Source organism: Xiphophorus hellerii, chromosome 13 (genome assembly GCF_003331165.1).
Source record: "Xiphophorus hellerii strain 12219 chromosome 13, Xiphophorus_hellerii-4.1, whole genome shotgun sequence".
NCBI lineage: Eukaryota > Metazoa > Chordata > Actinopteri > Cyprinodontiformes > Poeciliidae > Xiphophorus > Xiphophorus hellerii.
The window spans coordinates 27,073,652-27,099,635 of record NC_045684.1 but is presented as its reverse complement, the minus strand read 5'-3'; the positions used below and the strand labels follow the sequence as shown (position 1 = coordinate 27,099,635).

Here is a 25,984-nt window from a genome sequence, read left to right as displayed (position 1 = left end):
CAAAATATCATACCTGTGGTTAAACATGGTGGTGGCAGCAGCATATTGTAAATATGAATTTCCTCATAAGGGTGAAGCTAGCCAGAGTTGATGGGAAGCTGGGTGGAGCTAAATACAGACAATCCTAGAAAAAAAAGCTGAAGAATACTAAAGATCAAAATATAACCAGGTTAGAAAGGTCTAGTCAAAGCGCAGACCTAAACCCAACTGGGAATTTGTGGCAAAACTTGAAAACAGATCTTCTGCATTCAGATACCAGTACCAATATTATTTAGGTTTGATATGTCAAACGTCTGACCTTCACGTGTTTTTTTTTTTCCTTTTAGTTGTTTTTGTAAAAACCTAGGACTGAATTTAATGTCAACATATTAATATAATAAACAAAAAAAATAGAAAAAAATTGTGCATTTTTTGTCCTAAATAAATGAAGTGAAAAAAATAACCTGAGCAAATCAAAACATTTTTTCTTTTTTTACATAATTCAGAAACTATGATTAAAAAAAGAAAATCAATATTTAAGATGGACCGTCTTGGGATCTATATTACCAATATTTTCGGATCGATCCGTCAACAATGAGCTCAACAATCATGATCATAATGTAGTGATGCTGTTAACTGTTGAAACTGCCACTAGGCATCAACAGTTAGGTCAGCCAACAAGAAGAAAACGAGTGTAAACATTATGACCACCAGGAGGCGACAACCCTGCTATCTGAGTCCTCTCTACTTCCTGTTTACCACCTGCATGTCAGCATTGTTTACCAGAGTCAAAAGTCAGAGAAGAGACGGACCAGAACTGTGAACATTTTATTCTTTACTTTCAACTTCATGTTCAAAAAGTTACATAGTATCTTAACAGTTAAAATGTGCTAAAGAAAAGCGCTCTAAACCCCTAAAAGCTGCTTCAGACGAATTTCACGACATTTCAATGAGCGTAAAAAAACAAACCTGTATATGTATATTAATAAAAAGTGTAAAACACCTACACATTAAAAATCATTTAACACCACCATTAATGAAAAAATAAAACAGGAAATGTACAAAAGTCTGAGGGAACACAGGAGGAGGAACCTTCCAAACAAGCAGGGTGGATCGGGATGGACTTTAATCAAACATGTCGTCGTCGTCTTCCTCGTTTTCAGAGTCGTGGTAGTACTTGACCTCCTTCCTGGCCCGGCCCGGCCGCTCGCGGGACGGGCCCTTCGCGGTGCTCAGGCTGTTGTCTTCATCGTCGTCTTCATCCTCATCGTCGGACGGAGGTTTCTGGGGCTTCTGCACGGTGAAAACATTTGGACTTTAAAAAAAAAACTGCAGAACAACGAGCTCTTCAGAGAAGGTTGTCTTGTCCTTTAGAAACTGACATAACTGACAAATGCAATAAAGAAACAATCTGTTGCATTTAAACAGATTTGGAAACCCTCTCTTGCATTTTTATAGAAGTGCCAAATTGAAGAAACTTCAGTATCTTAAAGACAATATGTTCATCTGTTAGTTATTATGTCTGATGTAAAGTTGTGCATTGTTGGCCGTGTCCAAACTGCGTTTTAAACCTGAATTATGCAGGATTTTTTAGTTATTTTTCCTCATCAAGACCAGGATCTGATGTGTTAAGCTGGACTCTAGTTTTTCCTTTTGTTTATCACATTTTGACTGTACACTGCTATAAACTAATAAAGAAGCTGTTCAATTGCTGAGAAGATCATCTTGTTTGTGTTTATACAGTTGAAAGCAGATATTTACATATCATCAATATTTTACTGGCCAACACTGAATCGGACTGTCAGCTGAGGAGAGAGAATTTTTAAACAGACGTTTTTAGATTCTTCAAAGTCATACGTTTATATGCATTAAAACTTATGACTATACACTATTTGATAGAGCCCAGATGATGATGCCATGGCTATGGAAACCTCTGATAGGTTAATTCAGAATATCTAGATTTATTTTAAGGCACCACTTCCAAAACTCTCCATAATTACAAGGAGTGGACCCAGATATGGTGATGTGAAAACATCACAATGTTTCTGCTCTCTGTGGGCAGAAACTGGGGTCCCAGTTTGTTTGGCAGCATTTTTGGATTTCCATTAGGAACCATAAAGAGCAATGAAGTGACAGACACTAAGTAAGCACAGAAAGACATCAGTTTGTTGGAGTTGTAGATGTGGTTATACCCTAATGATTACCATGGTTACATGTAGAGGAACAGACCAGAGAGCTTTCCTGTTCTGCTGCAGGAGGAACAAACCAGACGCATCATGAAGAAAGAACATTACGCAGAAATACTGAAGCAACATCTAAAGACATCAACCAGACAGTGAGTGTGTTTTTCTACAGTGTAGCCGTGTGATGTCATAAACTCACTTTGCCCACAGGTTTTGGAGCTTTTTTCATCGGACTGTACTCGTCTTCAGACCCAGAGCCCTTCCTCTTCTTCCCCCGAACTTTACCTGCAATCACACCAGATGGTGACCAGACCTCACCATCAACAATGTGACGTTTTCAGCCCACATTAACGTAAAAACCCAGTACCTTTGAGAGCTGGTGCTGGCTTCTTGGTGCTGGTGTCTCCGGTATCAGAGTCAGAGTCCCAGATGGATTTATCTGGTTTCTTTGCTTTAGGTGCTGCTGGTTTCTTAGCTTTGGGAGCATCAGAGGGCTTCTTAGCTGCAGCTGAACACAAAAATAAAATGTCACACACAGCACACAATGCTACAGAGCCCTCTGCTGGATGCTTTTGAGATGTTACCTTTCTTTGCTGGAGAAGCTTTGTCAAACGCTGAGCTGCTGGAGTAGGTGGAGAACTTTGGGCCGGTGTCATTGTTGCTGTCCGACCTGGAGCCGTCTGCAGAACAAACAGGGTCCAACACGTCAGCAAACATGCAGCAGTAGCTGCGCTTCCATCTCAAATGTGCACAAATCTTTGTCTACTTTCTGCGAATGTCGAAAAAACACAAGTTTGCATTTGTTGTGTTTACATTAAATAAGAAATGAAATTAAAATCCAACGTGAATGACGTGGTTTTTAACTTTTTAACTTGTCATTAATAACCACGGCACTGACAGATGTAAACAGTTATATGAGATATATTCATAATTCATCATGGTGCTAGAGCTTATCTTCTATCAGCCAATCAGAGGAGACGTCGGTATTCAGGCGTTAGAGCAACAAGCCCCGCCTACTTGGGAGCGGCTACTTGTGCTGCATTTTGGGAAAATTGTAGTTGATGATTTTATAGAAGATTTATGGACTCAACATGTTGGAACGACACAACTTTGTATGAACTGTGATGCTGTGAGAGCTCTGGTTGCACACTGAACGAAAAAACAAAAACAAACCATCATCTTAATATCACTTCCTGTCATTGTCTTTGTTGTTTCCACCAGTAGTAACATCCAGCTGTTGATCATGTGACTTGTGTGAAGTGAATAAAGTGTTTCCACTGCAGTTCTGTTTTGATACGGCTGAAAATCCACCTCATCCTCCTTGTGTTTGTGATTTTAATTTACGCAATTGACTGATAGGCTGCTCATTGGCTGGAACTCACCACTGTCATTGCTCTTATCAGAGAAGGCTGACTTGGAGGAGAAGATGCTGGGTTTCTCCTTCTTCTTGGCTGCAGGTGCAGGCCTTCACAGGAGGAGAAACGGTTAGCTGGCAAGATTTACCAGGACAGGAAAGAGTCATCCGTCAGCAGTCAACTTCTAAATCTTACATGGGCTTCTTTATGAGAGAAGAGAAGGAGTCTTCGTTGTTCTCCTCCTCCTCGTCTTCGTTCTGGTCGCTGTCGCGGTCCTTGGTGTCTGAGAAGCCGAAGTCGTCTCTGACTGACCTCACCGGGGACGAGGCCATGTCGTCGTCTCCGTTCTCCTCCTCGTCCGCCTCCTCCTCGGAGAAGTCAAATGTGTATTTTGGCTTGGAAGCTGGAGGATGAAAGCAGAGTCCATGTCAAAGCATATTACAGTTGCCATGGATTCCAGTGGTTGCGCTCTTTTTATTTCAGTTGCATTAGGGTTGCATCAGACAGCTGGAGCCGACATAAGCTAATGGGTTCTTTTTTGGCCGGTGGCAATTTGAAAGCAAAGTGCTCACTGGGAATTAAGATCAAACGCTGCCAGTCATGATAACAAAGTTGGCCGATGTTGACTGGAGGTAAAACACAGGAGCTTTCATGTGTTACTATGACAGAATACATAAGGGGAGGCAGCTGTGGAGCTAAAACACACTGAGGATACACACCATGTGACCGTCTAGCTGTCACATGAACTGGACGGTCTGTTAGAAATGTGTGCAAAAACTAACATGAGATATATTAATAGGAGAAATCAACGTCTTATTCATGAACTATTTTCAAAATTGCTGTTTCTATTGAATGAATGTATTTTTGTAATTCCAATTTACGCTACTTTAAGCTAACCAGCTACTGTTACTGTTTTATTGAGATTTTATGCAATAGTTCTTCATTTTGAAATGGAAGGGAAACAGTGAATTAGACCAGGTGCTGTGTTCAGGTGCAGCTCTCTGTGGTGTGGTTAGCCTGTTCCTGCAGCCTGCTGCTGTTTACCTGTGGCCCTCTGAGACTTGGTCTCTCTGGGTATGACAGGTTCGTTGTCCTCCAGGTCGCTCTCTGACTTGGACTCATCATCAGACCAGGGGTTTCTCTTCTTCACCTTCTTAGCTGAAACTCCTTTGGGAGTTGGAGGCTTCCTCACTCTGGGAGCTCCTGAGCAACAGGAAACAGGAAGGAGAGTGAGAGCGCTTCCTTCAGACAGGGAGTTCCCCACCATATGGCGCTCTGGTATTGACCTGGCTCCTTCTTCTCCTTCTTGACTCGTGGAGCTTTGGGTTTGGCTACAGAGTTCTCTCCAGTTCCTCCGTCGCCGTCATCATCAAACTCCAACTTCACAGCTGCATCCGAGTCGCCCTGACAACAAAACAGCCTGTGACCGTCCTGGACGGCAGATGTTTTTACGTCTGCATGTCCACAGACAACACCAGCGTTGTTACCTTCTTCTTCTTGATCAGCTTCTTGGCAGCATCAGACTTGATTGGCTGAGTAGGCGGGTCCACCCTGCGGCCGAACGGGGAGGGCAGCGTCTCCTCCAGGTTCATCTTCTTCACTTTGGGCTTCCCCACTTTGCCCTTCACCAGCTTGATGGCCTTCCCTGCGTTCTGTTCCTCTCTCTCCTGGCTCTCAACATTCTGTCCAGGGAAAAACAGAAAATAAAAACTTTATTAACACAAAAGACAAGTTACAGTTCTTGCCCTGTGGCATTTTAAAATGCCACAGGGTTTTAAAAGCACAAATAAAATATTGGTTCTTTAAAAATGATCACAAATTTCCTATCATAGATATTTATTACAAATATTTAAGTCGTCTTTTCACAAAAGGATATGTAATACTTGCGGCTATAAACCAGTGTTATTTAGCTTCTAACAGGCATGTGAAACTTAATGGGTCAGCTAAAGAAACACCAGAGATAATGGAGCTTAAAAACAGATTACTGATACACAATGAAAATCAACAAAGGCACAGATTTAAATGTTTGTGTTTAAGAATTAGAAAAAAAGGTCAGAAGACAAAACTCACATCGAGCTCTTCGATGAAGACAGCCAAGTCCTCCTTCCATAGATCCTCAGAGTTTTTCCTCTGCAGGTCATTCAGTTCACTTCTCTGCACAAACACACACAACACACCCAAACTCTGATCAGCTAAGCAGTCAGAGAAGAAGATTTCTCTTTGAAACCAAATAGATCTAACAAAAGGCCATTACAGTTAATGACTAACAACTAACAAAAACTAGAACTAAAAGAAAAACATTTCCTACTACTAGAAACAAATCTAGTTTCTGGTAGATGTTTTTTTATCTTGCTGTCCCACATTTTGCCAGCAGATGGCAGTGTATAAATCAAGTAAACCATCCACACCTAGTATCATGTCAGCAGATGTTGGGAGAAAGCGTCAGAGTCCAATTTGGGATTAGTGTGAATATAAATGTTTAGATAAAGGTGAGATCAAATATGAGGGACTTTATCAAAGTGGAAAATCCCACCAACCTTAAAGTCCTCATTAAAAACTCATTAAAGAGCTTTGCTGCTGTTGGGGTTTCTGAAGTTTTGAAAGATCCTCTGCTGGATGTTTTTTTTGTTACTAACATGGTCGTTCATTTGTCCTAAATTAACATCAGGGTTTCCTCCAGCATATTATAGGCCTGGCGGCCCGCCATGCTTTACGAGCCCCACCACCAGGCTAACCTTTTCTTGTTTATGTTTTTAGGAAAATAATAATAAATGAAAAACCGCTATTTGTTTTTATTTTTTTTAAGTTGGATTGCAAGCGTCTCTGTTGCTCTGAGCGTTTCACTGGCGGAGCAGATTTATGCCTAAAAGGTATGTTTATAGAAGTTAGGTTTATATTTTATGCATTTAAAACCGGACCAATCACACCGCTGGCGCCTCTGCGTGTTGCCTCACGCGCTGCAGCAGCTGGATGTCTTAAGTTTACCTCAGTGTGGATCGCGCGCCTCCTTTCACTCAAACTGGACACAGGCTGACCTGTATGGATATTTACATCAACCCCCTGTGAGGAATTATGTTTCTTTCCAGAGTTTTTGATTAGGGTAAGAGTTTAAAACCCGCCGCATTAGCTCAGGTTGTGCAGCTCTATGTTTGGTGTGTGAACCACAGACCAATCACACTGCTGGTGCCTCTCCATAACAGGCTTTATGGAGCTGCTGACTTAATTTGGATTAAACAAAAGTGCAAATAATTAATATTAATTTTAATTGTGTTTTTTAATTTGTTGTTTTTAAGATTAGTTGTGGGTTTAAATATTGTTTCACTGGTGTTGTCTTTCCATAACATATAATTACCCAGTAATATTTTTACTTTTCCTATCTACTTAACATCTTTTAATACAAAAACACGGTGGACCACCGGTAAACCGCCTCGGCGCCCCAATCACCGGGCTTAGCAAGTTTTCTGGGGGAAACCTGAACATGTCTTAAAAGTTGTGATGGTTTGTGATTTCTTTATTTTTATTTCAGTCTTTCCCCTGGTATGTTACTGACACTGCAAAAAGCTATAACGGAAGCAAGTCAAATCTGAACTAAACTAGCAAACAAATGGTTAAGAGCTAATGAAAAGAAAACTGAATTGAAAACGATGTCAAAACTAAATAAGTTTGAAACTAAGAAAAAACTGCAGAACTATTAAAACCATAAAGTCATAACTAATCTGATGAAGGAACATAGATGAGCTGACAGAGGAAAACGAGGAGGAGGAGCAAGAGGAGTAGTACCTTGTGGTCCCTCTGCTTGAGCAGCTCATCCACCTTCTCCTTAGTCAAGCACCACAGAGGCATGTTGAGAATGTAGTTGAAGTTGGGACCTGAAGTGGAGCTGGAATCCACTGAGCTGTCGCTCTCATTCCCATCAGGAGCATCTTCTTCCTGAGCCTATCAGAGAAGTCCAGCATTCCATCACCTAGCGCCTCAATGTCACCCAATACCTGGTTTACTACCTCTCTAACGGAACGAGTCACTCTAGAGCTCTGCTGTACCTTCTCTTGAGCTTTGGACCAAGCAGCAACAGGATCTGACTCGTAACCTTTCTGCACCAACATTCGGATGAGTTCACGCTTGGATTTATTTTCTGTTGAGAAAAGAAAAGAAATGGAATCAGCTCCTTTCAGAAAGCTGAGCTCTAACTGAGTCAACAGTCCATAGCTCACCAATGGAGATTTTCCCTTCGATTTTCTCTAGCACAAAGCGGGCCTGGTTGGAGAGTTTGGAGGCCTCGGCCCCCAGGCTGCCTAGCAACCAGTCCTTCCTCAGTTTGTAGTAGTGCAGACGGAGCTCAAAGAACTCCTTGAGGATGTCTTGGACTGAATCATACCTCTTTAGACAGCCCATGTGGTCAAACAGCACCTGGAAGTACCAACATTATTACAGTGTTGGGCATCATGTGACATCTGGATCATAAAGCAGAAAACTGTCTGTGAAAGGCAGGGATGCTGTGGTTACCATGGAGTTACAGGTGAGGCTGGACTGCAGCTTGAAGACCTTGTGGAGGCCGACGGCCTCGGCCTGGGCCAGCTTCTCCTCAGACATGCGCACTACAAACTTCACCGTGGAGTCTGTGTGATACTCCTTGTAGTCAGAGATTAGAGCTGGAGTCTTGTCAGTCCCCTGCAGCATGGGCTCCAGCACAGACTCCTTATAGGCCTGAACGCATCATAGACGGGTCACAGTCACTGGCAGGAACATGTCAATCACACACCACCAACTAAACACACAGCAGTCACCATGCAAGGCTAGCCACTCTGCTACCCACCCATCAAATGACACACAGAGACAAAAACACTTCCTGGTTCAGGAACATGAGCTGAAGGAAGCCTGGTTGTACCTGAGTCCACGTCCGGACGGGAAGCTCTGTGATCTCGATGGTGTTTTTGTCGATGACAGACACTTCTCCACTGACCAGGTACTGGTTGTGGCCCAGTTCATGGATCAGCCCTTTGAAGTTTTTGTAACTGGGAAGCTGGGTTCACAACACAACAAGCACATACAAGTATTAATCTGGGAACAGCTGATGAAGAAATGGTCTTTTTTCTAGAGCTGCACTGAATGGAGTTTTCTGGCCGAGCACTGATTTTTAAAAAGTCTCACCCGCTGATATTGATTTTGGCCAAAACCATCTTTTCCATAACTGACAGTGTCAGAGGGGTGTGAAGTGCCAGTAAGTTGACAACAGTGGATAACTGTTGTTAACCGTAACCTGGTGGGGAGTCAGTCAGTCAGCTCTCTCTCACAGCAGAACTGATTTACAGACCTCTGCAGTATAGATAAGATCGGCTTCACATCTAAGAATCAGTCGATCACTGATCACACAAAATTTTAAGAATGAAGGCCAATCGATTGGTGCAAACCTAGTAGCAATGTTTCCTGACAGAATCATCAAGAAAAAATAACTGACAATATGTTGCCTGTTACCTAGGATACACTGTAGTTACCTGGTTTTTTGTCCAGAGCATTTTGCTTACATTTGTTTCAGAAAAAATACAAATATATTGAGGAAAATATGCAACAAAAAATAAAATACACAAATAATAATTGGTACTTTCAAGAACCATATTAACAATTTCCACATTACTACTGACATTTAAAATAAGAACATCCCAAGACTACTGGACTTGGAGATTCTAGAGATCCTAAGATATCTTCTAGAGTGTTGGTTTTTAGCTTGTGATGTCATTAAATGCTTAATATAGTTTATCTGTCTGACCTGAACTGCTTTGAATGATAGGAGTCACATTTGAAGTTTCATTGGACAAAGTCCACTGGTTTCTCTTAAAAAAACAAACAAACAATAAAAGTAGTTTCTTTCTGTCTATTGTGTTGTTTAGTTTTACCATGGGTAAGGGGTCCTGGTGGTTGAGCATTCTGTTGATGTTGTTAACGATCTCCCTGGGGTCGTAGTTTGGGATCTTGCAGGCCCAGCCTGTCCCGATGCCCTCAGCTCCATTCACCAGCACCATGGGGATGATGGGAATGTACCACTCTGGCTCCACCTTCTGGTTGTCATCGTACAGGAACTTGAGCAGATTGAAATCCATCGCTGGGAACAACAGCTTGGCCAGGGGGCTGGAGGGAGAAAAGACGATTAGGACACCAGGAAGAGCAGGAACATGTCTAGTCTCTTTCTGGATGTGGAGAAAACTCAAAACTCATTTAATAAAATATTTCAATAAAATACAGAGTGACTAAAGTATTGCTAGTGTAATGAATCCAGCCAGCTTCAGTGACTCAATCAGTATGAAGGCTGTGACTAAACAAAGATACACGCACTAGGACTGCTCCATATTAAGAAATCATGGAATGGCAATATTATTGTGAAATATTATATTAATATTGCATGGATGTAATACTGCATCTATTGATTTCACACCTGTGAAACCAACACATCCAACCCTCTCTGATCTAGTACAGACAGAACATATTACTGATGTAATTTCTGAAGCATTGTAACCAATAAATCCTGCATTCCAGGCAGTCATTCTGCTATAATGGAATATTTATGGTATGTTATATCATAAATCACAACCAGGTAACTGTTTGTGATGGCTCTTTTAATAAACAAACAGGACATAAAAAAGATCAGAATTACTGTAATGAATCCATTATTCTACAGTGTCTGCCTTACCTGAGCATGGTGAAGATGTAACGGGGGCTGGCAGCGTCTTTGCCTCCATTGATGCGAGTACCAAACTGACCCAGAGGCTGCAGGATGTTCACGTTGTTGCTGCCCACAAAGTTCTGGGCTAAGTTCACGATGGTCATCATGAGAGCTTGCTGCAAGGCAGACAGGAAGTAGAAGCTTACTGAGCACAACTACAGACTACAGGCTAGTCATGGCTCCTGACTCATGCTCATGTTTCCGTGAATAGGAAAAGTCAAGAGCTGCAGTGATGCACAGCTAAGGTAAGAGTTGTGAACTCCAAAACTCTTGTCGTTAAGGACGAAAAATGTTAAAGAAGATGTAAGGTAAGAGAAGTATGCAGCATCAGAAACATGGAAGACAGTTCTCCCACTCTGCTCACCATCTTTCTACTTCATAGTTATGCCTTAAAATCCCAATCAAATACACTGAAGTTTGATGTGAAGCAGGATTATGCTTCACAACATAACCTGTCATTCCATGAGTTGCCTCTACCTCTCCATGATGGTAGGCAGACATCTCAGCCACAGAACCAGCCAGCTGGGCCACCTTCACTTCTCTCTTGTCATTCCTCTTCAAGCAAGTGAACAGAACCTTCCTCTGACCCGGTTTCAAGCCTAAAACAACACACACATCCATATCATCACACATGATCCTAACATCGTGTTAAAGCTCAGAGGCAGAGTGCTGACGAACCGTCGACCAGGGATGGGATGGACCGCTCATTGTCTGAGTTGGAGAACAGAATCAGCTCCTTGTTGATGAAGTCATTGTACGACAGATGTTTGGCCTGAGTTCCATAAAGGTATTGCTGAAAAAGAGAATTATTGTTACAGCCAGTTTGTTTTTAATACTGTGTCTGAGTGTGTGTAGCTCATAGAGCAGCTGAATGACGATGCCAACCTCCGGCAGGCCGTGCATCCTCCTCTGCCGTCTGTCCTCCATGAAGTTGGTCAGCCACTCCTTCCTGTCGTCTGTCTTCTTCTTACTGAAGGCCTGGACACACAGTCACCCACAAGGTTAGCTAGCTCTCACCAACAACACCTATTGGATTTTAACTAGAGATGCACCCATCTGATATCAACATCTGGATTGATCCAGATAGTGAAAAACGTTCTAGATCAGGTGTCAGTGACAATACGCCTGGTAAATGAGGGCAGATCTATTCAGTCTAATTCTACACTTCATGCTCTGGGTGATGTCATGCTTTATTATTTATCTTATAGTAGATTTAGAATTACTAATTGCATTTTCTGAACCATTTGAAAAAAGGTTTGTTGCAGTTTATTTTTATATGTTTGACCAAAGTAGTCAACCTACCTATTAATTTAGTCAGTTTCTGTTTCTTTGTTATTCATTTTCCATTGGCTGTTATACTACCAATTACATCGACTGAACAAACTAGAGTTGCTGTTTTTACAAATTTGACCAAGCTTGTGAAGCTACTGGTGGATTTAAATGTGCTGTACTGGTGCAGAGTTATTCAAAACATTTGTAAGTCAGTATGTTTATGTCTGTATTTAAAAAAGGAAATGTTTTAAGTCAATTCAGACTTACATATTGATTTGAAAACTCTGCAGTACAGCACACTTAAATCCAGCAGTGGCTTCGCAAGCTTGTCAAACGTAAAAACAGCAACTTTAGTTTGTCCAGTCAGTGGAATTAGGAGTAGAGTTTTAAGTCAATTCAGCTGTTTTTCTGCATCGGCCGATTCTAGACCTCAGATATCTGTATCCGTATTGGAAGTGAAAAGTGGGTCAGTGCCTCCCTAGTTTTTACCAGCCTGATTATTCTTTGCACAGTAGCAGCAGTAGACAGTCAGGTTAAACTTACCAGGGTGATGGCAGCGTCGTCCTCAGCACCGTTGTATCTGAAGGTGATTCGATGCCTCTCCATGTCTGCAAAGTATTCCTTTGCCTCTTTGCTTGTACTTGTTCCCAAACCTGAAACATGGTTTTGAATTATGAAATTAAAACACAATCAAACAAAATTGTTTGCTTGGGTACTAAGTTAAAGGTAACAAACCTTTGTAGTACTTTATATGCCAGGTTTTAAAATTCTCTGTTTGTTTCTTCCACTCTTCAAACTCTGGGAGGCTGTAGAAGGCCAGCTCCTGTTTGTTTTTGGTCGCCTGCAGAGCAGAAAGCCTTCATTCACCTGCATGACCTGCTAACATGCTCTGAAGATCATCATGACATCCATAAACATCTTACTTTCACTAGAGGAGTGATGAACTGCTCCAGGAATGTGTGCTTCAGCAAGGAGGGCCAGTTGTGGTGGAAGAAGTTAATGAGTAGACCCTTGATGTGGGAGCCATCTTGGTCCTATCAGAAGACAACATGTTGTTATGACTTGCAGAGCTGGTGTTAGCCTTCCAGCAGCAGCAGCAGTAAGGTCCAGAGGAAAGTCACCTGGTCAGTCATGATCATGATCCTGCCGTAGCGCAGCGTCCTCAGAGACTCTGGGTCATCGTAGCTCTTCTTGTACTGCAACCCAACGATTTTGATGATGTTGTTTATCTCTGCGTTTTCCATTATCTGGTAAACAGAAAAAAAAATGTCATTCCAAATACTGCAGCATTTTTATCTATTCAAATTCTTTACACTTAAGGTTCAAGATGGTTTCTTTGTTGTTCTATTTTGAAGAGCTATTTATTACTTCATTTTTAGGTAACTGCATGACAGCATTCATAGCGCCACAAACACAAAAATATTGGGGAACCTTTTCATTTGAGACAGGCTTCTTCAGGACACCACTCACTTAAAGAAATGTGATTTATGTCACTAAGATGCACTATGCCTCTTTACAGAAGCTACACTTAATCTTGGTGTCAATTTTACTGATGTTTATCGACGCTCTTCTGGAACAAACAGTGTAGAAATAGCAAAAATAATATTTCTGATAACTGTATTTTTTTTTTTTTTTGCATTAATCAAAATTTGTTGAAACAAATTAACACTCATATGATAAGTGCTGTTCACATTAAATGATAAACGATACGCTCCTTACTACCAGGGGGAACAGCAGACAATGTTAGAAATCAATACCTTAACTATTTACTACATGTCCAGAAACATTGTAAATACTAGAACTGGTCACTGAGGAATTTACTGATGGGATGCTAGTTTGAGTATTGGTGTTTATGAAGCACAAAATAGGCTGGAACAGCTAAAAAAAAAAAAGGTAATAAGAAATCACATAGAAGGTCAGAAAAGTACATTATCTTGCTATTCAGAAAAAGGCTTGAAACTTTGTCAAAATTCTATGAAATCCTGACAGTAAAAATCTCTGACTTATTTATCTCAGTTCCCTACAATAAATGTTTTATAATAAAAAAAGAAAAGCCGCTCAGGCCAACACCAGGAGGAATCCCAACTGTTTTAATGCTAGCATCTCTTGGATAACCTTGGTCAGACTTTGTTGTTATTTCCAATTTATCAATTATGATCCAACGTGCTGCATATCACACAGTGAACCTTCTGTGTTTGGTGTCTTTTTTTGTTCCAGGTTAGCTGGACGCCTTCTGTGAAAACATATGATTTTACTTTCGTATGGCTATTTTATTTACCTTTAAACTTCTATTGTATTTTCCTTTTTAGGATGGTTTTTAAAGGTGATACTTTCCCAATGATTTTGACCATTTTACCAAACAATTCACCAGGCCTTTCCCAGCTTGTTGGCCACTGAACATGATTCACTCTGGGTTTTATTCTGCAGGCGTCCCCACTGGGCCCCCCACCTGTTTGTGAGTCGCTTCTCGAACGTTCAGGATCTTGCCTCTCAGTGGGAAAACTCCGTAGCGGTCCCGACCGATGACTCCCAGACCAGACACGGCCAGGGACTTGGCCGAGTCTCCCTCAGTGAGGATCAGAGTGCATTCAGAGGAGTGTTTGCCACCTACAAACAACACACACCGACATGAATTAATACAGAGGAAAGATGTGGGACTTGAAGCCATGCAGCTGTATCGGTTAAAGACAACAGCGGATCGTTAAAGAAACCACACCTGCATCGTTGGCATCATCCAGCTTGGGGATGCCTTTGATCTTGCTGTACTTCACAGATGAACACTTCTTGTTCAGCTGTGTCTGAGCTTTGAACTTCACCCAGTTCAGTATGCTCTCCACGATCCCACAGTTGGTGGCCTGTGGGTGACAAAGGCGAGGCGTTTCAAGCTCTAAACCATGAATCAGAAGCCTGTGGAGCTGAAACTAAGTCAAACGATCCTTACAGCTCGTATGAACTTGTCAGACAGAGGACACTTGGAGCCAAAGTTCTTGGTCTGCAGAGTCATGTTCTCTTTGGTCTGAGAGTCGAACGTTGGATTCTCAATCAGTGCGTTCACAAAAACCCAGATGTGGTTCTTCACCTGATAGCCAAATAAAAACGGAGGTTAAACTGGTTTAAAGGCAAATCTTCCCAATGATATGCCTTTAAAATAATTGGGAAGACAATTATAAAGATCTTAAATCTCTAAAGTAGAGCCACCTGGAAAGGTTTGACTGACACTCCAGCCTTGTTCTTCTTCTTCACCACTTCGATAAGCTTCCCCACAATCTGCTCCACTACATAGTCGATGTGTCTGCCGCCCTGAAACACACAGTCGCAGCGTTAATCCATCTTTTCTTAACTTTTCCACTTCTCTGTCTGACATGTCCATACCTTTGTTGTGGCAATGCTGTTCACAAAGCTGATCTGCTGGAAGCCCTTCTCGCTCATGGTGAGGCAAACTTCCCAGCGTTCATTCACAGTTTCATTGATCACCTTCAGGGGAACGCCCGTCTCATCCAGTTTGTCCTTTACGTACATATCCACATAGCTGCGGAAACCGTTCACCTTTAACAAACGAGAGGATAGATAGAGCGCACATCATCAAGCATCTGCTGCTCTCACAAATGGAAAGGAAGGACTACTTGGATTGTGAATACATATAGTCAGCTAAGCAGGAAAAAACGACGTCATTAAATCATTGGATGGATAGATGTGGTGAAAGAGAGATCTAGAGAGGAATCTACATTACAGGTACACTTACAGGTAGCTTCTTGCCATTCAGTGAGACTTTAACTCCTTTGCAGGAGCCGGCTACATCATACGCTCTGCGGGTGAGAAGGGCTACGATATCTTTGTCCAGCTTGTCCATCTTGAACTTGGCTAGATCTGGCTGGAACGTCACACAGGTGAAGTCTTCTCCGTCGAACAATTTGATCTTGGGGTCAGATGTCTTGGTCATATTGTTCTGCCATGTCTGAAGAGAGGTCACACACACTGTAACACACCTGTTGTTTCTGCAAACAACTTTGACACACAGCATGTTAAACCTGCATACACATCAATGTGCACAATTCTTACACACCTTAGACTTATAATGTGCAGTTTGTCTATGTCTCATAAATAGATAGGAAAACACCCCGTGACACCCACAGCTATGCTGCCACCAAATTGGGACAAGAACAATCTTACCTTAAATCTGACAGCATTTCACACGCCTACAAAAACAGCAGTTACTTCACTCACAAATCAAAAGCCACCGGGGAAGATATTGCTTCAAAATGGGCTAAAATTAGATAAAGGGATAAATCAAACATTGCATTTAAGATACTAAACTGTCTTATAATGACAGCAGAAAAACTAGAAAGTATTCAAACTATTATAAAAGTATTCAAGGACCACATAGGCAAACAACCGACAAGACCCTGTAAATGAATCAGTATTTTCACTGAGGTTTGAAAGCCTGCTGGTGTTGCTCTGGTCACAGCAGCTAAAGACATTTATGGGTATTTGAGAGAAAAACTCTCACATTTTAATCTCTCTAGGCTGTTGTTAGTGGGATGTTAATGTAGATTACGTCTCCTGACCCTGAGCGGGTCGGGTCCTCCTATGTCCAGACTGGGCCTGAGGTCTGGGGAGAAACATCTCCATCCACTGCAACGGTGGAGTCCAGAGTCTGCTTAAAAATCATTCATGTCAGACTGTTTCAAAGTGACGATGGTTGAAGGCCACAAACTGCCAGTCCAAACTGTGTGAACAAATGTTTGTGGAAAGAAGTTTTGATGAACTGCTCCAAATCTCACTCTGCTCTCTGATTGGCTTTATCATCGACTACCTAAAGAAACTAATTACTGCATTTTTGTAACAGTTACAGTACAGACCAAAAGTTTGGACACACAGGTCTGTACTCAGTTCAGACCAAAGGTTTGGACACACCTTCTCATTGAATTCAATGAGAAGGTGTGTCCAAACTTTTGGTCTGTACTGTACATTTTGAAACAAAATTAAAATCACTTCTTACTACTAACTGCTGTTGCATGATTTCTGAAAAAGATTAGATTGTGATGTTATTGGAGAACATAGTAATTACATAGATTATGATTAACACTCATTTTCAAGGACTGTTTTTCCTTCACTAGGGATGGTGTGTGTGTGGGCACAAGCACACACAGGTGTGTGTGCCTGTGAAGGCATCACTCCTCTAGATGCTAACATTACCAGAGCTCTCTCCCCTCCAGCCCACCTGTTTGAAGCTGTGTCTGTACTCTTTGCAGGCAGTTTCCACTGTGAACTTGGTACTGAAGATGTTGCAGAGTTTAGCACCGTAGCCGTTCCTTCCACCTGGACACAGGCCAACAGTCAGTATTGATCCAGTTAAACTTTCATGGCTCAGCTGAGCTTAGTAATGCATGCAGTAAGGCAAGAAAAACAAAATGGAACAAAGATGTACACTGCTCAAAAAAATAAAGGGAACACTTAAACAACACAATATAACTCCAAGTAAACCAAACTTCTGTGAAATCAAACTGTCCACTTAGGAAGCAACACTGATTGACAATCAATTTCACCTGCTGTTGTGCAAATGGAATAGACAACAGGTGGAAATTATTGGCAATTAGCAAGACACACTCAATAAAGGAGTGGTTCTGCAGTTGGGACCACAGACCACTTCTCAGTACCTATGCTGTCTGGCTGATGTTTTGGTCAGTTTTGAATGTTGGTGGTGCTTTCACACTCGTGGTAGCATGAGACGGACTCCACAACCCACACAAGTGGCTCAGATAGTGCAGCTCATCCAGGATGGCACATCAATGCGAGCTGTGGCAAGAAGGTTTGCTGTGTCTGTCAGCGTAGTGTCCAGAGGCTGGAGGCGCTACCAGGAGACAGGCCAGTACACCAGGAGACGTGGAGGAGGCCGTAGGAGGGCAACAACCCAGCAGCAGGACCGCTACCTCCGCCTTTGTGCAAGAAGGAACAGGAGGAGAACTGCCAGAGCCCTGAAAATGACCTCCAGCAGGCCACAAATGTGCATGTGTCTGCACAAACGGTTAGAAACCGACTCCATGAGGATGGTATGAGGGCCCGACGTCCACAGATGGGGGTTGTGCTCACAGCCCAACACCGTGCAGGACGCTTGGCATTTGCCAGAGAACACCAGGATTGGCAAATTCGCCACTGGCGCCTTGTGCTCTTCACAGATGAAAGCAGGTTCACACTGAGCACATGTGACAGACGTGACAGAGTCTGGAGACGCCATGGAGAGCGGTCTGCTGCCTGCAACATCCTTCAGCATGACCGGTTTGGCAGTGGGTCAGTAATGGTGTGGGGTGGCATTTCTTTGGAGGGCCGCACAGCCCTCCATGTGCTCACAAGAGGTAGCCTGACTGCCATTAGGTACCGAGATGAGATCCTCAGACCCCTTGTGAGACCATATGCTGGTGCGGTTGGCCCTGGGTTCCTCCTAATGCAGGACAATGCTAGACCTCATGTGGCTGGAGTGTGTCAGCAGTTCCTGCAAGATGAAGGCATTGAAGCTATGGACTGGCCAGCCCGTTCCCCAGACCTGAATCCGATTGAGCACTTCTGGGACATCATGTCTCGCTCCATCCACAGACTGTCCAGGAGTTGGCGGATGCTTTAGTCCAGGTCTGGGAGGAGATCCCTCAGGAGACCATCCGCCACCTCATCAGGAGCATGCCCAGGCGTTGTAGGGAGGTCATACAGGCACGTGGAGGCCACACACAATACTGAGCCTCATTTTGACTTGTTTTAAGGACATTACATTAAAGTTGGATCAGCGTGTAGTGTTATTTCACTTTAATTTTGTGTGTGGCTCCAAATCCAGGCCTCCATTGGTTAATAAATTTGATTTCCATTGATGATTTTTGTGTGATTTTGTTGTCAGCACATTCAACTTTGTACAGAACAAAGTATTCAATGAGAATATTTATTTCATTCAGATCTAGGATGTGTTATTTGAGTGTTCCCTTTATTTTTTTGAGCAGTGTATTTATAATTTTGAACAAAAAATGCTAAAATGAAAAATCTTTAGTGTGCCATTAATTAATTCATCCTCAGAATAATTAATAGATTAAATCGCTGTTGTGAGTTGCAGCCTTATATTTAGTATTTATACAAAGTTGAGAACTTTGGTGGATTTGGATGAACTGACTAATGAAAGAATTGCTTTGACTGGACCATCCCTGTACTGACTGATGTTTTACCTGTGACCTTCTTCTCATCATCATCATAGTTGCTGGAGGTGAGCAGGTGGCCAAAAATGAGAGCTGGAACGTACATCTTCTCATCCTTATGCTCCACCACAGGGATGCCTTTACCGTTGTTCCAGATGCTGATGGTGTTGGACTCACTGGGGAAGATGGGAGAAAAATCACTCAATCATCCACTGCAGGCTTTCACTTTTAATAATAATAACCTACCCTCACGGGTCAATAACCTACCATAAACAAAGTGCTCTGAGATTCATTCAGCAAGTTGTGGAAACATTTAAAACGTTACGGCAGTCAAATCCTTACATGGAGAACAAAGAACAGACTGGAGGGGGAAATTGTGAGCAGGATAGGATCTAACAAATTCATAGTTCACAAGATAACTCCTTATTGCCCTTAATACCTTTTTAAAGTGTTTTAATTAAAACAAGAAGAGCATTCTTAAACAAATGCATCTGCTGCACCTTCAGATCATCTTCCTGTCTTTTGTTTTATAACAGAAGCTAAAAAAGCAGCACACAGAGATAGAAAACCAGAATATTTCAGCATCCATCCCTACAGTCAACTTGTGGCTGCAGGGCAAATATGGAAAGATGAGTAGTTAGTGATCAAACCTTTTCATAACTCCTTTTCATAATGTCTCCGGGTAAAGGGAGACATTACTACTATAAAATTAAAAGGTCCTCTTTTTCTAGATTAAAGACAATTTAAATATGATCCAAATGTTCACATCCACCATCCAGGCTTGGTAAAGTAGAAAAGAAGCATTAGCATCATTATCATCATCTCTGTGTAAGCACGTCAGCTGCAGAGACCAGAATGAGGCAGGTGTAATGAGATTATTCATCAGGCAGCTCAAGAATCAGATGAGGACACACCTGGCACAGCAGCAACAGTTATTACAGCTACTGACCAGAGAGCACAGCTGATGACAGATGGCGCAGCAGTTTTTCTTCAACAAACAGATCTGCCCCCTTACTGGCACAAAGCCGCCTGTGTTAATAAAGTAATGGAGATACTCACGGGTCAATGTTGACCTTGATGGTAGACATGTTCTTGTCCCTTTGTTTGTTGTCTGCTGCATTGACTGTCAGAGGAAGAAAACAACATTTAGAGTGTAGAGTGGTTCTCTTTCTCTCTGCTCTGTGTCAAACCAACCAAACCTCTTGAAAAACCTGTTTCCCCACTCGCCTGTGGTGGCGCTGCACCAAGAACCACTGAAGGAAATGACATGAAAACCTTTGGAGACGACACTGAGCACAACTTCCTTCTTCACGACATGTAAACAAAAAACGGAGTGGTGTCAGATTTTAGCGGTTGGAGGATTTCTCTTTTGTATTTGATAAAAAAAACCATGAGCCATTTTACCTGTTGGCGCTAGACCCACATGTTTGTTTTGGTTGTATTTACCCAGAATGCCCTGTGGTCTGCTTAGCATTCACATGTGCTTTCAAATCGTTCAAGAATTCACTTTAACCAAACAGAGACCGAAGTTTGTAGTGGATGCCAGCTCAAACATTGTTAGGTCTTTTCCAGAACAACTTGTCACAACATTGCTTAAGTAAATCCTGTATGGATTGGATGATATACAGAAAAGATGCCCTCATCACAGCGCCTGTGTGTGCCGAATAAACAGCAATACAATGTTTGGAACGCATTCCAACATTTGTTGTCAACAAATGTTGGACTGTGATGAATTCACCAGGATTTAGTCTATGTCAGAACACAGTGACTGTCCAAAGCTCATGGTAGAAAATGTTTATCATTGTTAAAAAAAGAAATCACATTGATGTTCTTTTATTCACAGCATCCTGCTGGACAGCGACTGGAGGAGAAATGCGAGCTAGAGATTAGATCGGACCTAAAAACTCTACGCCGACCCGGACCGAGTCCATGGACATTGTGTCTGACTAACTCTAATTAGAGGCTCCAGGCTGAATTAAGCCACACATATTATTTTAATTAAGGTTTTACTGCTTTTGTTTTCAGACCACTGTTTGGGTAAGTAGGGTTACTTCTCTTGTTTTCAGCTTTAACATCTTCCAGCTGCTTCTGCACTAAGGATGATCAAAAGTGGAAAATATTCTGTTAAGACCCCTGAGTTGTAAACATAACAGCAGAGACTGTCATTTATTGTATATATAAAATTCTCTGTGTTTAAAATATATTGTAAAATATTCAAATGTTAGAGATCACTACAATGTCCTCAATTAATTAGAAACACAGCTGAGCCATGTGAGTAGCTTGCTCTCTGCATCTGTAAAATGTCCGGTGTGAGACCCTTCCTCGTCTGTGTAGCTCAAATGTTTATGTGAACTCTGCCTGAAACTTTCGATTAGCCCAGCTGCTTTGTGAGGGTTCCAACAGCTGCTGAGGTTTTTTCATGGCTGAAATAAAACCAGTGATTCTCAGCAATAAAACCGTACCTGAGCACTCTGTCACACTTTAGAACTTATCCACAGTCATTTTAAAGTCCACAGGAAGGAAACTGCAGCTACTTTTAAAAGGATTTCCACGTTGAATCACTTCTGAGGCGTGGGAAAATTAAACAGCTGCAGCTGATACTAAAACTCACTGTTCTAGTCATAAACCTGAGATCATTTCACAGTGAAAATGATATTCAACAATAAAAATCCAAACGAACACAATGTTTAAATTGGCAATAACATTAATTCCACCTAGACCTGTCACAATAACAAATTTTACTGGACGATAAATTGTGCCAGTAATTATTGCAATAAACAATAATATTGTTGTTTTGACAACATTTTCAAGTAAAATATTGACAATGGCCTAATAATGAGAGTTTACCCCCTCAAAAATTAATAAAGTTTAATTTTGTAAAGAACTCTTAACAATAGAACTGAAATATATTTTAAATATGCAAAATAAGATGCACCACTTAAAAACAATTAATAAAATAAAAATAAAAACCACACAAAACCGGAATCCTAAATAAAATGGATTGTGATGCCTGTAAACAAAATTGATCTTCAAAAGAATATTAATTGTAAGAATGGAAATTATCCAGCTCATTTTAATTTGTCATGTGATTAATTGCTTATTGCAACAGGCTTAATTTCATCCATTGTTCATGTTGTTGAGCTGTGCAATTCAAATGACAGACTAGATAAAAGATGGCAGGTAAAAGTAAACAGAGTTTGAGTTTGAGAGGGTAACTAAACTCAGATTCTCTTACCAAGAATTTCATCAAAGATTTTGTAGAGTCCAGGAACGTAGGTGATTTCCCTCTGGTTCATTCCGACATCTTCATCAAACACCCACATTTGCTGAAAAAGTTCAAAGGTTAAATGAATAAAAAGAAACAAAAAACATCTAACTCAAAGAGTCAACTGTGTTCATATGCAGCGACTGCAGAAAGGAACAGTTTAAGGTGAATTGACACAATTTCTCATAATCAGGTTTTACTACCTAAAACTGACAAATGAACCTGAGACATAAGACTCTGTTAAATAGCCAACCATCACAGAACCTTTTGCATTATTTGCTCATTTTTTATATGCCAGCATGATACAGTAAATTGCTTTAAAAAAACTGCTTTAATAGACATTACATGAATTTTCCCTCTTGAAAAGTCAGAAATATTCTGAAATGAAACACATGGTGTGTGAGTGTGTTTGTGTGTGGGGGTGGGAGGGTAGTTTGGGAATTTGTAACTCTGAGGGTGAAAAAAGGACAGGAGAAGAATAGCTTGCTGCTAGCCTTTTCGTTGTTTTGATCTTAATTTTCTGAGGGCCCTGATTGGTTCAGAGGCGGTGACAGCATCACTCTGACAGCCAGGGAAAAAGCAGAGCATCAGCAGCTCACCTGAGTGACGGGCTCCAGGGAGCCGACGTATGTGTCAGGACGCAGGAGGATGTGCTCCAGAGGAGTCTTCTTCTGGTACACTCGCTCCACAGACAGCTTGGAGCCAGCCTTCTCTTTCTTCCCTCCATCAATCTTTCCAATGTCTCCTCTGCCATTAGCAGCCTCCTGTTTAACACATTATCAGAACACAGAGGATTTAAATACTGTAAATATTTCTAAACCAGACGAACAAACTAGAATAAAGGTAGAAATTGACTTTGATAACTATCAACTGTCTGACTCCATACAGACTCCTTCTGTATGGAGTCTGTCTGTTCCCTCTGGACATACCAGGGTCCTCCCCTGGTGCTCCTGCTTCCTCCCGCTCCAAAAGTCCATTAAAAAAATAAAAAGCATCTGAGGTTATTTCTGTCTGCCCAGCTGTGTAACAAAACAGCCAGAAGGAGATTTAAAGAGGAGCAGCAGGAGCAGAAGAGCTGGAGTCATCCAGGACATGCTGTTGTGGAATACTGTCTCTGCTTCCTGGATGTTGAGGTGTTAGCATGTCATAAGATAATGAGATGGTCAGCAGCAGTCTTCAGTCAAAGGCCTCTTCAGATTGGTTGCAAAACTGACTGCTACTGGAGATCTTTCCTGCCCACAGCATCACCATCTACAATCATTCTTTCAAGATACTTGGATGATATCAGAGTTATGACAACATTTCATTTCCTGAACTGAATATGGCCTTTAGCAGTGACTGTGTGTGTATCTGTGTTACCGTTTGGTGGACTGGCTTCCTGTCCATGGTGTCCCACACCTCTCGTCCAAAGAGCGCTGGAGAAAGGCACTAGCCACGTTCTGCGACGCTTCACAGCTAAGCAGGTATAGACAATGGATTGATGTTTTTTTTTTTCTTTTTCTTTCAAGCATCACTATCTAGATTGTGATAAATGGTCTGCAAAATATGATTTGTCTTCACAACAAACAGCCTGTTTTTGGGTATGAAAAAGAGAATAAAATAACCTAAGAGTGATTTCCCAGATGTAGAGCTGCTACATGAGGCTTCAAGTATTGCAGAGATTAAAAGCAACAGCATCAATTCAAACACTGCTTAAATGCAAAGATCATAGAACATATGGTGTTCCACTAATGACAATTAAATTGTAATAAATCAACAACAATTCACCGTTCAGCTGAAGACACTGAAGGTAGGATCTAATTCAGCACTGGGGTAAAGCGCAGCTTCACTACCATTAGGAAATCTTTATTATTTTGGGGTATGTTTGAGATTAAAATCTAAAATACCTGAACTGACCAGAACTGGTCTTTTTTTTTAAACAACTATCTTAATACAGTTTGTGATTTGGGAAACATTATCTTCAGGAGTTAAAAAGAAGAAAATGTTCCATTTCAATGCCTTTATTGACAAAACCACCTGGTACAGAGTTCATCTTGTAACATGCAGTAACTTTGAGTGTCCAAATATTGGATGGGATTATTCTGATTGTTATAAAACATTTAAATAACATTTCTCTAGACTTACAAAAAAATGTTTTCAATTTCAGAAAAAAATATGTATCTTAGGATTTATGTCCTAATTGTAGACCAGTCCAGGACTTGGATATAAGTTTTTAATAATAATACAAACAAATACACAAAATTACAGTTGTCATGCTAGATCGCATTTAAGGTGGGTAACTTGGTAACAGTAGTACTGGACCCCACCCACCCATCCATCATCTATACCCGCTGATCCCCACTAAAGCACTTGGGCAAAAGGCAGGAGACACCCTGGACAGGTCTCTAGTCCATTGCAGGGCAAACAATGATACACACACGCGCACACACACAAAGACGTCTCTAAATTGTTTTCTACGAACAATTTAGAGACACCAATTAATCTCAGTCAGGAAGCAGGAGTACCCCAAGAGAATCCATGCATGCACAAGGAGAATGTGAAAACTCCATGCAGAAAGACCCCAAACCCACAACCCTCTTACTGCCTTTTGTATTGTATTGTTTACTTTCATAGAAATTAAAAAATATGAATACAGTTCACCTGGTATGGGCCTATGAGTTTCAAATAGAGTACAAAGCAAAACATGCGTTCATTAAAGCAAAGATTTTAAAAAATGGAAAAAATGCTAATGCTACCGCCTAAGTTAGTCCTCTGGCCCAGTTTAGGATTTTCAGACAAAACCTCATCTAAAGTGGCTTAGATGCCAAAAACTACTGCTCTTCTTAGTGTTTTCGAAACGAGTAAAAGTATTAAAAAAGGCAAACTATGTCAGAAAGAATCCGACACTAGTTTAGAATGCTTTAGATTTTGAACTGATGCGAATAAAAACAATATTCCAGAAAACCCAAAAAGCAGTGAAAAAGCTTTTTATACCGGTGGTGAATCGGAACCTAACTTCAGCTTCTTATGTTATCCTCACTCCCTCTACTACACTTGGATAATATTTGTAGTTAGCTCGGCAAAAAAAACCCAAAACATCCATGGTATTTAATGTTACTCGGCTCCGGCCTGTGGGGTCCAGGTTAGACCTTTAAACGGACACAGAAGCCGGGCAGGGGACAGTGGGAGAACCCCTCGGACTGCCTGGGACATTTAAACGCAATTTTCAGCTCAGAGTGAGCCAGCGTTAGGTTATAGTAAAACTTCTAAACGTAAAAACACAAAACAGAAAAATAATTCTAAGTTTCTACGTTGGTCTAATCCTGAACTAACTTACCATCCAAGCCAGCCCCCCGTTTCCTGCGGCGCCGTTGGACATCTTCCTTTGTGATCCTTAATTTGTTTATGATGCAGCTCGCAAAATGTCTTCAGCTCCAGTCAAATTAAAAGCCCGTCAACTTTGCAAGGGTATTACATGCTAAAAGATACAAAAACTTGTGTATCATCCATACTCTTTTCTTCTGCAGCTTGAAACCCAATCCCGGGAATGAATCAAAACAAGCAAAGAAGCGCAGCTTATCGCAGCTATTGTTAAAATCGACCAGCGGTGGTACCGTAGGCCTAAACTTTCAACAAAGATGCTAACCGGGCTCAAGGCTCAATAATAAATACTGTACAAAACAAACGACTTAAATAGGTGTCAAATTTCACATACACGCGATGAGTAATAAAATATTACATTCACTAAAAGCCTCTGGAAAACAGTTCATTAAATATTTGTTTCATTTAATAATAAAAACGCATTTTAGCTAACAGAAGCGCCCGATGTCCGGCTCCGCCATCTGCAACACAGACGGCAAATCGTCTTGCAGGGAAACTAACCAATCACATGCTCGCTTTTCAAAAGCACCGGTATTTTGACCAATAGGAACACTTTGCTTAAGTTAAACGGTGCTCTTTTCTCAACGCAAGATGGCGGCAAAAAGCCGAGCTTATGATACACGGTGTTTCGACTTCTACTGACTTTTGACTTTGGGGAAGTAAAACAGTTTGAAGGAATACAG

The 25,984-nt window shown here is 41.4% G+C and overlaps 1 protein-coding gene across 2 annotated transcripts; it reads right to left on the bottom strand.

Annotated features, from left to right (window-relative positions):
• Nucleotides 1-793: 793 nt before the first annotated feature.
• Nucleotides 794-25,784, bottom strand: top2b (DNA topoisomerase II beta). 2 transcript variants are annotated; one of them, XM_032580258.1, is made up of 37 exons: nt 25,258-25,784; nt 23,301-23,396; nt 22,541-22,705; nt 21,912-22,002; nt 19,736-19,799; nt 18,707-18,852; nt 16,726-16,823; nt 15,247-15,459; nt 14,877-15,050; nt 14,703-14,804; nt 14,446-14,583; nt 14,221-14,359; nt 13,954-14,111; nt 12,626-12,751; nt 12,428-12,538; nt 12,240-12,345; nt 12,048-12,157; nt 11,118-11,210; nt 10,911-11,025; nt 10,710-10,831; nt 10,200-10,348; nt 9,409-9,640; nt 8,403-8,537; nt 8,021-8,221; nt 7,729-7,924; nt 7,558-7,649; nt 7,298-7,453; nt 5,588-5,671; nt 5,005-5,199; nt 4,804-4,921; nt 4,562-4,720; nt 3,713-3,920; nt 3,545-3,627; nt 2,747-2,842; nt 2,530-2,670; nt 2,362-2,447; nt 794-1,272 (listed from the first exon to the last, which is right to left on the bottom strand). In XM_032580258.1, the coding sequence occupies exons 2-37, from the start codon at nt 23,325-23,327 to the stop codon at nt 1,105-1,107; spliced, it is 4,797 nt and encodes a 1,598-aa protein (XP_032436149.1). In that variant the 5' UTR covers nt 23,328-23,396; nt 25,258-25,784; the 3' UTR covers nt 794-1,104. The 2 variants fall into 2 exon arrangements, with proteins under 2 accessions (XP_032436149.1, XP_032436148.1); XM_032580257.1 differs by lacking the exon at nt 23,301-23,396.
• Nucleotides 25,785-25,984: the final 200 nt, after the last annotated feature.